At 32.5% G+C, this 15,542-nt stretch overlaps 1 protein-coding gene across 1 annotated transcript; it reads left to right on the forward strand.

Annotated features, from left to right (window-relative positions):
- Window positions 1-108: 108 nt before the first annotated feature.
- Window positions 109-1,327, forward strand: LOC127131769 (uncharacterized). The gene is made up of 2 exons (XM_051060682.1): window positions 109-730; window positions 831-1,327. Exons 1-2 carry the CDS (start codon window positions 109-111, stop codon window positions 1,325-1,327), a joined length of 1,119 nt encoding a protein of 372 aa, XP_050916639.1.
- Window positions 1,328-15,542: the final 14,215 nt, after the last annotated feature.

A 15,542-nucleotide genomic window follows, 5' to 3' on the forward strand; every position in this document is an offset into this window, starting at 1 on the left:
GGATCAAAGAAACAAATTTGTTTAACTGTTGCTTCATCGGGCATAGCTTCACTACTACTTCCAGGAGGTCGAACGGCTCATTCAATGTTCAAGATTCCAATACCTACAATGGAGTCTTCTACATGTAATATCGACAAAGATAGTGATCGTGCAGAGCTACTAAAAATGGCAAAGTTGATAATTTGGGATGAAGCTCCAATGGCACACAGATTTTGTTTTGAAGCATTTGATAAAACCCTTAAAGACATAATGGGGCGTTCCAATTGTTCTGACAAATTATTCAAAGGGAAAGTAATTGTATTTGGTGGAGATTTTCGGCAAATATTACCAGTTGTACCAAGGGGCAGCCGTTCAGATATAATACATTCTACAATAAATTCATCATACATCTGGGATCATTGTGTTGTGCTGAAGCTTACAAAGAACATGCGACTCCAACAAGTCGGCAATACTTCCAGTACATCTGAATTAGAATTGTTTTCTAATTGGATATTAAAAGTTGGCGATGGGAAATTGGAAGAACCTAACAATGGTTACACGAATATTCTTATTCCAAATGATTTCTTAATTTCTAACTATGATGATCCACTAGAAGCCATTGTTAGTGAAACATATCCGAATTTTCTTAACAATTACAAGAATCCAGAATTTTTGCAATCAAGAGCTATATTGGCAGGAACAATTGAAACGGTTGACATCATAAATCAATACGTTTTGGGATTCATACCAGGTATGCGTTATCCATTGTAAACATATTTATAGATACATTCATATATTTATATGTACTAACATAGATTTATAATAATAAAATTTCAAAAAAATTCCCAAAGGTGAAGAAAAGGAATATTTAAGTTCAGATTTTGTAGACACTTTTGACGGTGAAGGAAATGAAGCTTTTGATGTTTTGACCCCGGAATTTTTGAATACACTTACAACTTCCGGTCTACCTAACCACAAGATTAAATTGAAGATTGGGACCCCTATTATGTTGCTTCGAAACATTGATCAACCTGAAGGTCTCTGCAATGGAACAAGGCTTATAGTTACAAGATTGGCAAACCACGTTATCAAGGCAAAGATTATATCTGGAAAGAATATTGGAGGGGTTATCTATATTCCAAGAATGGATATGACTCCAACACAATCTCCGTGGCCATTCAAAATGACTAGAAGGCAATTTCCCATAACTATATGTTATGCTATGACAATTAACAAATCTCAAGGTCAGTCATTGGATTATGTTGGATTGTATTTGCCTAGAAGTGTATTTAGTCATGGTCAACTATATGTTGCAATATCAAGGATCAAAAGCAAAAAAAGGGCTTAAGATATTAATCCATGACAAGGATAACCATCCATTGAATTCTACAACAAACGTCGTGTTCAAAGAAGTTTTTGAAAACTTATAGAACGTAAGTTTTTCATTAGTTATATTATATCAACAAATGTCGTTGTTTATTATTATAATTTTATTGAATGAGTTGTATAAAATATACATTATGTTTTAACATTTGTTTATATGGATGTAATTGTTTTTTACAGGGTAATGAATCATCACTTCCTAAAAGGTTGCGGGCAAGTTTTGTATAAACTCAGTTTTTTAAGGACCAAAGAATTGTACGAAGTTAAATCATTTTTGTTGCTGGACTTAATTCTCACAATTTTAACTAAAATTGTGAACCTTTTGTTTCAATATCTTTTGTTGCATTAAACCTTACTGTATCAATTGCAATTAATTTCAATATTTGGTAGTATTCATTACTATATTTTAAAACAAATGAGGTTCTGGTATTTCTTTTACATGGTTTATGTATTTTGGTTAAATAATCATTTATTATGAAGGTTAATATTTGCGCTTTTATACCTCAAATTAGTAACAGATTGGAAAATTTCATCCATTACTAAATAAATATATTTTTATTTCTTATGTCCAAAATCTCAATGATAAATGGAATATTTATTCATAACATTAACAATGGAATGTTTATTATATATCAATATACCAATAAATTATAAAAATATTTTTGTATTATATTTTTTGATTATTTCCTTAATATAGTATACAAAAAAATTAAGCAAATTATATTACTATAATTAATAATGTTTTACTTTATTATGTCCCAAACTGGAAAAAGTTATTTGTGGAAATTTTTTGAACCCATTATTGATCATTTAACATCCATTACATTAAAAAAAACTCTTATGCAATAAATTTGTGTACATTGATCCAACCATACATATAGATATATATATATATATATATATATATATATATATATATATATATATATATATATATTATATATATATATATATATATATATATATATTATATATATATATATATATATATATATATATATATTATATATATATATATATATATATATATATTATATATATATATATTATATATATATATATATATATATATATCTTATATTATATATACATACATAATATATATATAAACAAAAAAAAATTATATTTTAATTTTTTTAAAATAAATTATTGCACTTGCGCGACCCGTGCGAACGCACGGGTCCTTTACTAGTTAAAGAAATATAACAATCATACATAAATGATATATATATATATATATCTATATATATATATATATATATATATATATATATATTATATATATATTATAATATCTATATATATATATATATATATATATATATATATATATATATATATATATATATATATATATATATATATATGTGTGTGTGTGTGTGTGGTGGTGTGTGTAAAGCACACCACAAAACCAACAAACAAGAAAGGGATGGGAATATACTTACATATAGTAATAGTGTGATTTCAACAACAAAATGACATTAAAGAAATATAACAATCATACATAAATGATATATATATATATATATATATATATATATATATATATATATAATATATATATTATATATATATATATATATATATATATATATATCCCACCAATGGATCTGAGATTCGCCCATGGTCTCTGGTCCTTCATAATAAAATGAAATGATATGATCCACCAACTCCATCACCTTTATGCATGTGGTACCAAAAATATATTGTGGAATTAGAGGAATGTGAATGATTTTATTCCACTAGTCTCTGGTCCTTCCCACCTAGACCAACGATCCCCACCAATGGATCTGAGACTCGCACATGGTCTTTTCCACCAAGACCAACGATCCCCACTAATGGATCTGAAGCCACCAAAATTGACCGAAGTCCCACCTAAACTCAAAAATACATGAATGCATGGTAATATGAATCATGAATATGCATGTCATGGACAAACATCATAATTCACCAAAATTATGTATAATAATAATACTTATAAACACCTAAATTATCCCAAAGGATATCACCAAAACAAGTTTCATTCACGAACCACAGATTGTCCAATAAGGATCTCCCAAATTCAAATCACCTAGAATTGTGTTTATTAAACAATATATTCATTTTTCTTACACCCAAAATTATTTAGTTAATTATATTTCTAAAAGTGAGTTAAATATACTAATATTTTTATAATATTTTATAAAAGGTATATTTAATTACTTTAGGACTATTTTATCACAATTTCAACTAAGAACAAATATTTTGTTAGTTTTGAATATAGTTTAAAAAATTATTATTTCACCATACAGATTATACAAAACTTTGAAATTTATTATAATCAAAAGGTTAATCCTTATGGCATTGCCAAAAGTCTTTAAATACATAAAATAAAGAAACTCGAATGAGTCTTATGGGTTTTATTCATAAAGAAAATAAATAAATAAAATAAAATAAAACAAATAAAACATAAATTGCTAAAATTTCAGAAAATAGTAAAATGCTTTTTCGGAACTTAAATGAGCTTAAATGGCTTAAAAACTGAATAGTCACTGTTTATAGTGAGTTTGATTTCTAGGAGGATTCCCTTTTTTCGAAAATATGTAATATGAGGTATTCTGACATCGGACGCTAAACTTACGCAAAATTCTGCTGAAGCGCGACTTCTCCTTCGATACGTGCAATCAGCCTTCCTACCTCAAATTTTCCAAGTTTCCGCCTCCCAATGTCGAATTCTTACATCATACCGTTCCCAATAATAAGTTTCCAAATTTTAGAGTTTTTAGATTTTCCCCAAAAGAGGTTATGGTTAACAGAACCATAAAAAAAACAAAGAGTGACCAAATGGGATTATCCCTATAAACAATTGTGAGATATTATCCTATAGAATTGACCAAAAAGGTTTATCACCAATATGCAATTTCATATCATACTGTAATTTAACATCAAAATTTAATTTTATTAACCAATCACCAAAAATAATTTTATCCATCCAAAAATTATATTGATAACCACATCCATTATCAAAAGTGACCAAATGGGATTATCCCATTTGGGCACAGATCGTAACAACGATCGACTCCCAAAAACCAATATTTTAATATAAAACAGATTCTCTAAAACCAAAAACCAGGGGTTGGGCCAAACCCCATATGGCCAGACCAAATAAGTATAATAAAATACTTATATTTTGATTTGATACATTTCATATAGATGAAAAATAACAATAACATGGCGTTAATGAGATGGTAAGGGAACCCTCATCATTCTTCTGCCTAAAATCCATCCTATAGTAAGCAATCTCCCCTTACCTTATCGATTGAGCTTTCAAGGTCTTGATGTTCCTCCCTCTCCAAACGGTTTTTTCAGGATCGCTTCCAAAATGGTCTCCCCAGACTCAGATGCGCCGTTTAGCGATATGCGTCAAACCTTAATTTTTTTCCTAATAGTCCTACTCTCCTTATTGATAAATAAAATAAAATAAATCTTAAATTAAATAATTATTCAATTAAGCGTCACACCTTTAATATTTAAATAAAATATTTATTTGATTTTAAAAGGAAAATATATTTTTAACATAAGTTGTCACCCTATATTTAAATAATTAAATAATTATTGCTATAAACCTCAAATAATTATTATCGTTATTTTATTTAATTAAATAAAATATACCTCTTTTAACCAAATATTTTAATAATTATTAAATTATTAAAATACCCTAGAATACTCTAAAACTTCATAAAAGACTCAAAAAATACACCAACATCACATAAATAAATTATCAAATAATTCATAAAATGCTATAATTAAATAAAAACAATTAAATAAATTAGGGGCGTTACAGGGATCAACCACATGCCATTCTTCGTGCCAACCTTAAGTATCAAAGGTACCATGCAAAATCTGAAAGTTATGTCGGTTGTTCTTCAATGACCAATGACTTGGCAGTCACAAGCCTTCAGCAAAAAAGAAAGAAGAAGAAAAATCCCGTTAAGCCGAACACCCAATGAGGATACTTAGACAAAAATTAGGGCAAACTCGGTGGACTGAATGCTTTGAAAAGCGGTCCAGGAAAAAATTAGGGATAAAAGTAAGAAAAATCTATCAAAAAAGGTCTTTAAATCCTCAGTAAAATAAAAACAAGATTCAGTGACCACCATATCAAAATTAAAGGGCCATCGATATCCACGACAAAGACAAAATAAGGTGACTTCCATTTCAAGTGAACCTTGAATCATTCTCAATCTTACACCGTCAAACTCTCTTGAAGGGCGGATGTGTGCATTGAATTAACTGAATGTAGGACTGGAGATCATCATGAATAAGAGGTGGGTTAAATTAAATTTTGAGCCTTATATCCTTTATTTCAAATAAACCGTGAACCAGACCATGTTACAACCCTTAAAAGACCTAATTGAAGCAGAGTTTATTCTAAAAGCATACTACATCAAGGTTGTGTAAACTGACTCCTAAATATTTTCTAATCACCTGTATTGGCATCATATTATCATTATATCTTTCACACTAGCTAAATTAGCACTGCATTTGGACTAGTGGCCCACTCATCACACACTATCACATCATTCCAATAAATATTTTTTTCAAAACTTGCATGAATGTTGTATTGAAGTTACCATTGATTGAATGAACAATTTTAACTGCAAGTCAATACTTAGCATCAAGGAAATTCCAAGAGGCAATCAAAGAGGAACTTGATCATTCGTCGAGGTTGAACCGAATCAAGACCACCCACTAACCTTATGGATTAGGGGCATTTCATTCATTGACTATGTTAACCAAAGAACTGGTTAGACTGAAAGACAAATCTCCAAATGTCAGTTGATCAAGAAGGCAAATCATTTTTTAATATTCAGTCCGTTTAGGGCAAGTCCTTTAAAAGATCAATCAGGGGAAAACCACTGCAAGGTTCATGCACTGGGGAAAATTTGGTTCATACCATGCCATGGTATCATTGTTCCCAAGGTTTCCTTTCAAAAAGAATTCCTTCAAAGACCCTACAGACTGGGTAGACGTGTGGCAAAAGGGTGGGTTCCCTTCATACTTTCAAGAAGCCCTAGGGTGGGGGCAAAAGCATAATCATCATGCATTTATTATGACGTTATGCTCATAAAATAATTTCCAAGCCATCATGGCATATATGGAAAATAAATTGAGGTTCTCTCAGGAACAATTACACAACTTATTAGCAAGGCATCAAAATTAGGGCACCAAGAGCATCCACATCTATCTTCTGATCATCACATCACCAAAGACCGAGTGTTGGGAAGTCAAATCCTTTCACTAACCAAAAGTCTAATCTCTATTGGCATCTCCAAAACCAAAGTCCAAACCATATTGGCATCTAATTATAGTCCACCTTGGCGGCATCTTCATAAAACTCAAATCCAATCAACATTGGTACCCATAAAAGATCTCACCTTCGAAAAAGGGAGACCAGTCCAAAAACTCAACAACATGCATGCATTCCCACATGCATTGCATATGACATACATGCGTAACTTTACTGTTGAGATAGGAAGTTTCATATCAAAAAAAGCTTTCTTTCCGAAACGAGAAGTTTTCATTAACATGCACCACATGCATACATAACACATTTATTTTCATCAACACTTTGATGATGATACCCCCAAAATAGTCCTTTCCACCAACTCTTTAACGATGTTACTCCATAGTGAAGTTATCTCCATCAACCCTTTGGCGATGACAAGTTATTTTCCATTAACTCTTTGATGATGATATATCTTTTATAGTCCTTTCCATCAACTCTTTGATGACGATATTCCAAAATGTTTCTCTTTCGGCAATCCTTTGATGATGATATTACCTAAATTGATCTTCTTTCGTCAACCCTTTGACGATGTCACTCCTTAGTGAAGTTATTTTTGTCAACCCTTTGACGATGATATTACCTATATAAAGCCTTCACGTCAACCCTTTGATGATGATATTACCTAAGTTGTTGTTTTTTCATCAACCCTTTGATGATGATATTCATTTTCGTCAACCCTTTGATGATGTCACTCCATAGTGAAGTTCTTTTTGTTAACCCTTTGACTATGACAAATCCTTTCCCATAAACCCTTTGATGATGCCATTAACCCTTTGATGATGCCATCAACCCTTTGATGATGATATTCCCTAATTGATCCTTTTCCATCAACCCTTTGATGATGTCACTCCATAGTGAAGTCTTTTCCGTCAACTCTTTGACGATGAAAAATTCTATCTTCCATCAACCCTTTGATGATGATATTCCCCAACTATCTCTCATTGGAGACAAAAATAAAACCCTACAAAAAAATCTAAGTACCCAGTTGCATTCCCACATGCATCATAAACATTACTTCATGCATAACTTTCCCTCTGAAACAGGAAATGTCAAAAACACAATCATATCAATCATTAGCATACTTATGCATAGCATTCCCGCCGAGACGGAAAGCTTTATCAAAGATGAACAAAATTATTAACAATTCTACATGCATCTAAAAAATCCCCACCAATTGCATCCATACACGCATCTTCATGCATCACTCCATGCATGGTACTTCCATCCAAAGTGGAATTCCATATGAAACATCATAACAGACATGACATAATTCAGGATCCAAGGTCAATCATAGTATCCAGGACAATCCTCAATCAAGTTGGCGGTACTTCTCTAAGTGATTTCTTACCCCGCATGTGCTCATGGAATTATTTCTCAGCAAGTCGTTCTTCAACTTTGTGTTGATAATGATATTCTCCAGCTTTTACTCTACTCTACTCCCCAAGAAGAGGTTGCCCTAAAAAAGTCTCTTATGAGCTTTTCCCCTGCAGAGATTTTCCAGTAAACCTCCTCCAAAAGGAGTCTTTTCGGAATTATTTTCCCCAACAGATACGCATTTGAGATACTGCTTTAGTATCCTCGGAGAATCTTAGATACGATTAAGGTATCATTCTATTATTAGAATATCTCAATTATATCATACAAGATACTGCTTCATGGATTCAAAGAGTCTCATTGAGTTTTGTTTGAGATACTTCTCTAGTATCCTCAGAGAACCTTAGATACGATTGAGGTATCATTCCATTATTGGAATACTTCGTTTATATAAGATATTGCTTCGTTGATCCTCAGGGAGTCTCATAAGCTTTTATTTTGTAAAGTATCCTCAGAGAATCTTAAGATATGATTGAGGTATCATTCCATTATTGAAACATCTTGATTATATCATATAAGATATTGCTTTGTGAACTCAAAGAATCTCATTGACTCTTGTTTCAGATGTTGCTCTAGTATCCCCGGAGAATCTTAGATATGATTGAGGTATCATTCCATTATTGAAATACTTCGATTGTATCATATAAGATACTACTTTGTTGATCATCTAGGAGTCTCGTGTGCTTTCGTCTCATTACCGCTCTAGTAACCTCAGAGAATCTTAGATACAAATGGGATTTCATTCCATCTTCAGAAAGTCTCACATATCATAAAAGATACTGCTCTGCCAATTATTAGAGAGTCTTGATTATTTCGTTTACCTTTTGATGACCAACTCACTATATTTCTCACTGATTTCCTTTATGCATTTCATCCTTACATCTCGAAGGGCAAAATTCAGGGGTTTTTCGTATTTAATTATCTTCCACCACGAATGTACGGAGACCGTTGTCATTCATACATTCTGGTTTAAGGTAATTAAATAGAGACAATTATCATACCCTAATTTTATCTGGGCATTTTAAATTCATCTGATACATGTCCATTTGTCCAATTTTTCATTTTTAGCCATATGCATTTTTATCATCAAATAAAGTCACCATAATTATGCATATGTGCATATATAGTAAAAAAGTCAACATAAAGTCAATATTTTACATGTTGAAGAAATTGACTAAAATTGTATTTTTTTTCATTATACATTTCAAAAAATAAATTCATGATCATTTGATTTATCATCAAAATATTCATTTGAATTTTATTAATCATTTTTCATGCATCATAAAAAAATCAATGTTTTTAGAAAGCTTAAAATATCTCTCATTTATTACATCATTATTCACTATTTAATTAAATAAGTTTCTATAAAACACCCACACTCTTTGCATAATTCCTAAACTACTCATTTTATAGTCTATAAATAAAATCATTCTCATTCACAAATCTCACCACCAATCATGCAAAAAAACTAAGTCAAAATTCTCTTTATTTTTCTCTTCATTTTCTTTCAAGTCATTTCTTTCTTTTTATTGACTAAGTAGGTTATTATGCTTATTCTTTATTTAATTCTATTCCATTTTTACTCTTACTTTATTTATTTAGTACCTTAATCATCATTTGCATGGAAATTCAATTGGTTTTAAATCAAGAGTTGAAAAGTGTTCTTGAACCCCCGTAAGCAAAAGTGATTTGTTGTTGTTTAAATGACTCTTATGTTTGTTCTTTATTTAATTCACTTGTATTTTTACTTCTGCTTTATTTATTTAGTACCTTAATAATCGCCATTTTGTATGGAAACTCAATTAATTTCAATATCAATAGTTTAAAGTGTTCTTGAACCTCCATGAACAAAAATGGTCAAATGCAAATTGATACTTGTTTTACATAAATAATGTATTCAATAACTTTCCAACATCACCCCAAGCATGAATCCATATTTTGTTTGTCATGAGGGTGAATAAAATGGTCAAATCAAGCAAACATATGTTGCTGTATTTTTGTTGATTTTCAAAAAAAATTGTTGTTTATTTTTCTGGTTTTGAATATATCATTATGTTCGTGAGATTGAGTAGATAAATTTTCATCATTTATTTGCTTAATTCCATAACAAAATTTGAGAAAGTTATGGTGTTTTTACATTTTCGTTGTAATCTTTTTATTTCATTTTTTGTTGCTACGGAATAGTAATCAAATGTGGGGTTGGGGAAGATGAAGTTTCCCCACACCCCCTTGATTGCTCTGTACACCCCTGTGGATCCCCCTCCTTTTGGCCTAGAGCATTTTTCTAGCTATACTCCTAATTTTCAGTCTGTTTTTGTCTTTTGTATATTTTTTATTTATTTATTATTTTCTTATTATTGCTCTATTTATTTATTTTTGTTTTTTCTGTTATTTCCTTTAGTTTTTTTTATTCTTTTATCTCTTGTATTGATAGTGTGACCCCTCCCTTTTATTAATTCTTTTACCCTTTTTTATTGCTTTATTTTTTTAGTTTATTTTATTGTATTTTTTGTAATTGCATAATTGTTAATCCAAAAAGACAAAATGACCATTAAAATTAACTTTTCAAAAATAATAAGATAAAAGGTGTTTAATCAACATTAAATACATTTTTTAAAATCACACTAAGCTTTTTTTCTTTAATAAGCGTCTCATACTATTTCACAAACCATTTTCACTAATGTGATAAAACACTCGATCAACATCGAGTTTCTCTTTCGCTTTCTCAACGCGTTAAACTTTTTTCCTAACAAATACTAAAGAAATGGGTCATTGGAGTCTTGCACTCCTTGAATCCTTCAATGATTGCTCTCGAGGCACGTCTTGATTTAACTTTTCATTCACTCTTTTCATTTCTAAAATACTTAAATAAATTAGACGAAAAGAGGATCCATTGGAGTCTAGCATTCCGGTGGAACCTTTGAACAATATTTTGAATGTTCAATATCCATCAAACAATTTCTTAAATACATTGAATGAGAAAGGTATTGTTGGAGTCTAGCATTCCTGCAATATCTCGAATAATTAGTTTTAAGGCTTGCGTCTTGTTCTTACCAAATATTCGTCATTCACCTTAAAAAACATTAAAACACATCAAACTTACTTTATTGCCCCGTGTGATTGAAAACCATTCATAAGAAAACATTCGTCTAATCCTTTCTAACGTGTACAAACTTGCACTTAAGTCTTCGCTGCGAGTAAGAAAGTAATGTTTTACTGTTAGAATGTGATCTAGATACGTGTTCAAGTTCAATACACCTTTAATCAATCAAAATCTTTTTCACAAACGGACATTGTTTAATCCCTTCTAATGCGCATAACATACTAGTGCTTAAGTCTCCAACGAGAGTAGACAAGTCAATGTTTAACCTTTAGAACGCGATATAAATAATTGTTCATTAAAAGACACCAACAAACATTAGTTCTCCGAACTACAAATGCTTTGATTTCCTTATTATACCATAAGGATATGTAGGCACGAGATTCCTAGATTTTGGCGAGCATACTAGTAAAAAACCTTCCTCTCCCTTTTAGAGGTTTCCGTTCTTTTCTCTTTTCAAATATTTTTATTTCTCGAAAAAAACAAATAACATTTTCTAACATTCAAATTGTAAATTAGACTAAAAGGTTCCTGTTGAGTACAACGGACGTGAGGGTGTTAATATCTCCCCCTTGCGTAATCGACTCCCAAACCCGAATATGGTTGCGATGACCATCTTCTATTTTAAAGGGTTTTATCAATATTTTCCCTTTCCTTCATTGGAATAAATAAAGCTCGGTGGCGACTCTGTTTGAATCTTTTTTCCGCGACCATCACGAAAGATCGTATTTTTCGAGATGCGGCACTAACCACTTTGAGCTTAGCTTTTTCCCAGTGAATTAGCCTTAATTTTTAGATATATAACTTGAAAGATCTTATCTTTCCATCCTTTCTTTGGAGTTAGGTAGTATTTTACTTCAATTTGTATGAAACGATTAATTTTGGGGTTGCTCTTGGAATTGAGCAAAGTTTTAAGTTTAAGGTTGGGGTACTAGAGAAAATTGGTCAAAATTTCAAAAATTATGAGAAAATAAGAAGCGGAAAAATACATTTCTTCAAAAAAAAAGAAAAAAAAAAGAATGTTAAGCATAATAAAGACCACAATTAAAAAATCTCTAGTATCATCAAGAAGGAACAAAAGGGTATGAGGATAGAAGGAGAACTAGGCTCCTAACTACAAAAGTTTAAACCTATTTCCCCAAAATTATCCTACCTGAACATAAGTCAAGATATAACCTAAAAATTCCTCAAATGTATGTGTTTTAATTTCTTCGATGAATTATATTAGAACATGATCAAGCTAATCATAAATAATTTTGCATGTTGATTGAGAGAGTGCCTTATCCATTGAGTGAGTCAAGGTGAGATGAGAGACATGTTGAGTACTCATCAAAGTTTGAGGGCATTTTCTGAATTTATCGGATAGGAGTTGGAAGCTAGAATGATGGTCAGGTAAAGAAAAAATTATATTGTAATGTTCAATTATTATTGTACGACTTGTTTTCTATTAACATGTGCAGCTGATGGCAAGTTACTAGAGGACAAGCAACAATTCAAGTTTTGGGTTGTGATGACAGTTTGTCATTGTTGTACCCCAAAATTTTCCCTCCCTTTTTCCTAGTTTTCTATCTAACCATTTGACTTAGGGATCATGTGCATACATTCATAATTCATGCATATGCATCATTCCTCCATTAGTGGATCACCATGGATTCAAAACTTTTGGCTTGTGAAGCTAGGGTTTGTGTGGGGATCAAGTTTCAAAAGAATGGTCTGACTATCTCATCAAGCATAGAGGATGTGAAATCCTAATTGTTTGGTGGTGGAGGTATGGATTCAACAAGATATGATGATGGGATCCTATGGCTTCTCTGGATCTTGTCTTGGCCATCAAAACCCTAATGAAGGCTCATACATTGGAAGACCTATTGCTGAGGGGTAGGCCTCCTGGAAACCCTAATAAAGGAGAGAATTGTCTTGATGGACTATGTGGCTTGACTTTCCATCTGGTGACATCCAAAACCCTAATTCCATCCACCTTTTACCCATTGACTGGTTGGCACCATATTGATATTTGTCTTGGCTCAAGTCCTATGGATTCCATACCTTGCCCCCTCTTTTGTCATCCAAGCTGATCACCTCTAGCATAAGGTCTACTCCTGGTTCATTTTCACCTGGTCATTAGTCTCAAACCCAATCCATCTTAGCCAATGCTTGTTCGTCTGGTCCATGGATGGTTTTGTCTCCCCAAACTACCAAAGCCCATTTGTGTCATAATCCAAGAGGTATTTGTCCTTTGATTTATAGTTAAGTCTTAACCTTGTTTCATTAGGTAGCAGCCTTGTTCATTTTACAAGTCATGACCATGTTCATCACAATTCAAGCACATACAAATACAAAATCCATGGTACAATGAAAGCAACTTGAGAACCATTTAACATCCAAATGTCCATAAATGAACCATCACATTGACTATTACATGAAAAATTACAAGCCTTGGCAACTTTTGACCACATGTTGACTTTGGTCAACCATTGACTTTTTGGTCAACTTTGACCAAAGCCAACCAAAATCTATAATTCCCTAAATACACACATAATCATCCATTAAATATCCATTTACAAGAAAAAAATACAAAAAAAATGAATTATAATCAATGGTTGACTTTGGTCAACAGTTGACTTTTTGGTCAACTTTGACCAAACTCAACTCACCCTTTTTTTGACCACCTAAGACCTAACATAGCCTTCCTTCATTGATTCATCATCCAAAAGTCATGCTTGGGGTGTGTTGCTTTGTATCTTCATTTCCAAGTAATTCAATTCCTTTTACAAACTTCTTGTGCACCTTGCCATTTGGACTTTGTTGCATTTCCAACCATAACGTCACATTGCTAAACATGGTCCTATATTCACCACAAACAAGTACCACAATCACATAATCATATACTATACTTACATTGGTTAATTGGACAAGACAATTCACTTGGATTTGGCCTTGAACTCATCTTGGCGAACATCTTGCCATCGTGGTCCTGTAGCAGCCATGACCCTGTCATGAAATATGGCAACATGTATTCAGGCTTACCTGTCCACTGGAAATGTAACATAACCGGAAAAAAACTCTACAAAACTAACTGGCACACTGTCAAACCAGAATTAGCCAGCAGAATGGTTATGGCCTTGTTGTGACAAGCTTAACCGCCTTGCCTTTGCCAAATTTCACTTGAAGTCACTTGTGAGCATGCTGCAGTACTCGTGCTGCAAATGACACAAAGCATAAGGTTGATGAACTTGCAAACAACATCATGGTGTACAGTAGGATAAGGTCAAAACTCTCCCCACATCAATTGGTCATACAAGGACAATATGGGTAACCATCTGCCAAATCAATGCCATTTGAGACACTGCAGAACCACATCCAGGCCCTTGAGAATTCCAGCCTAACATGACTATACCTGCATCACATGAAATATGACAAATCATAAATGGATCTAGTTGTACATCATTCATGATGCAACATGACCATTACATGGGCCTGCAGCAAACCCTACCAGTAAGTGAACCCACCAAACACCATTGCCTGCAGTAACTCATCATAGGTTTGCATCCTGCAGTTAGGAAATCAACTTCAATCTTGAGGCTAGGCTCCACCAAGCCAGCAGGTGAAAGAAGTGGTCAAGTGTGCTTGCAATTGGGCTAGACACCAATAGTATATGCAACATTCAGCAGGAACCAATCCTGCACCAAACTAAAAACCTTGCCAATATTGCATCAAGTCAGCCTATCACAAACATGTTTCAAGCTCAAGCCAAATGTGCAAAATCCTTGTAGTGACTACATGTCATTTAGTCAAATCCTACAACAGGACATTAGCACCAATTACATACCATGAGATGCATATCAACATGGCTTCAAAGTGTGCAAGGCATCATATGTCAGCAGCATTATTCTAAGGTCTCCAATGCCATGTCAAGCATGATTGTACAACAACAATGTCACTCTATGTGTTATGCTGCACCAAGATGGACCAAGCTGGAGAATGGTTTGCCTTGCTGCAAATACAAGACAAAAATATGCAGCCATGAGGAGCAAATCAATAAAGTATAGCAATGGACCAACTGAACCTGCAGACCACAACATATATACAACAATTCATCACAAATCCTGCCAAAAAAAACATTGGTTCATACATGTACCAATACTAAACAATAACATCCTGCAACAAGGTAAAACTTGTGTCAAGTTGCTACCAGACCTATCAAACCAATAAGCCAATGCAACTGAACCAAGTTGGCTGCAGCAGATGTAAGCAAATGACTTGCAGAAAATTCCATACCAATCCATTACTTTGCTACACCATGGACCCAACCAACCCTAGAATTCAAACACAATTCAGCTTATGTTAAAATGCAACATTCATGGCCAATCCAAGTCC

This window comes from Lathyrus oleraceus, chromosome 3, assembly GCF_024323335.1.
Source record: "Lathyrus oleraceus cultivar Zhongwan6 chromosome 3, CAAS_Psat_ZW6_1.0, whole genome shotgun sequence".
Taxonomy (NCBI): domain Eukaryota; kingdom Viridiplantae; phylum Streptophyta; class Magnoliopsida; order Fabales; family Fabaceae; genus Lathyrus; species Lathyrus oleraceus.

What these genes read in the sequence shown, in the direction of transcription:
- LOC127131769 (XM_051060682.1), top strand. Translation starts at nt 109, where the DNA reads ATGGAGTCTTCTACATGTAATATCGACAAAGATAGTGATCGTGCAGAG. An exon ending in CGTTTTGGGATTCATACCAG is followed by an intron (nt 731 to 830) that starts GTATGCGTTATC and finishes AAATTCCCAAAG; the next exon opens with GTGAAGAAAAGGAATATTTA.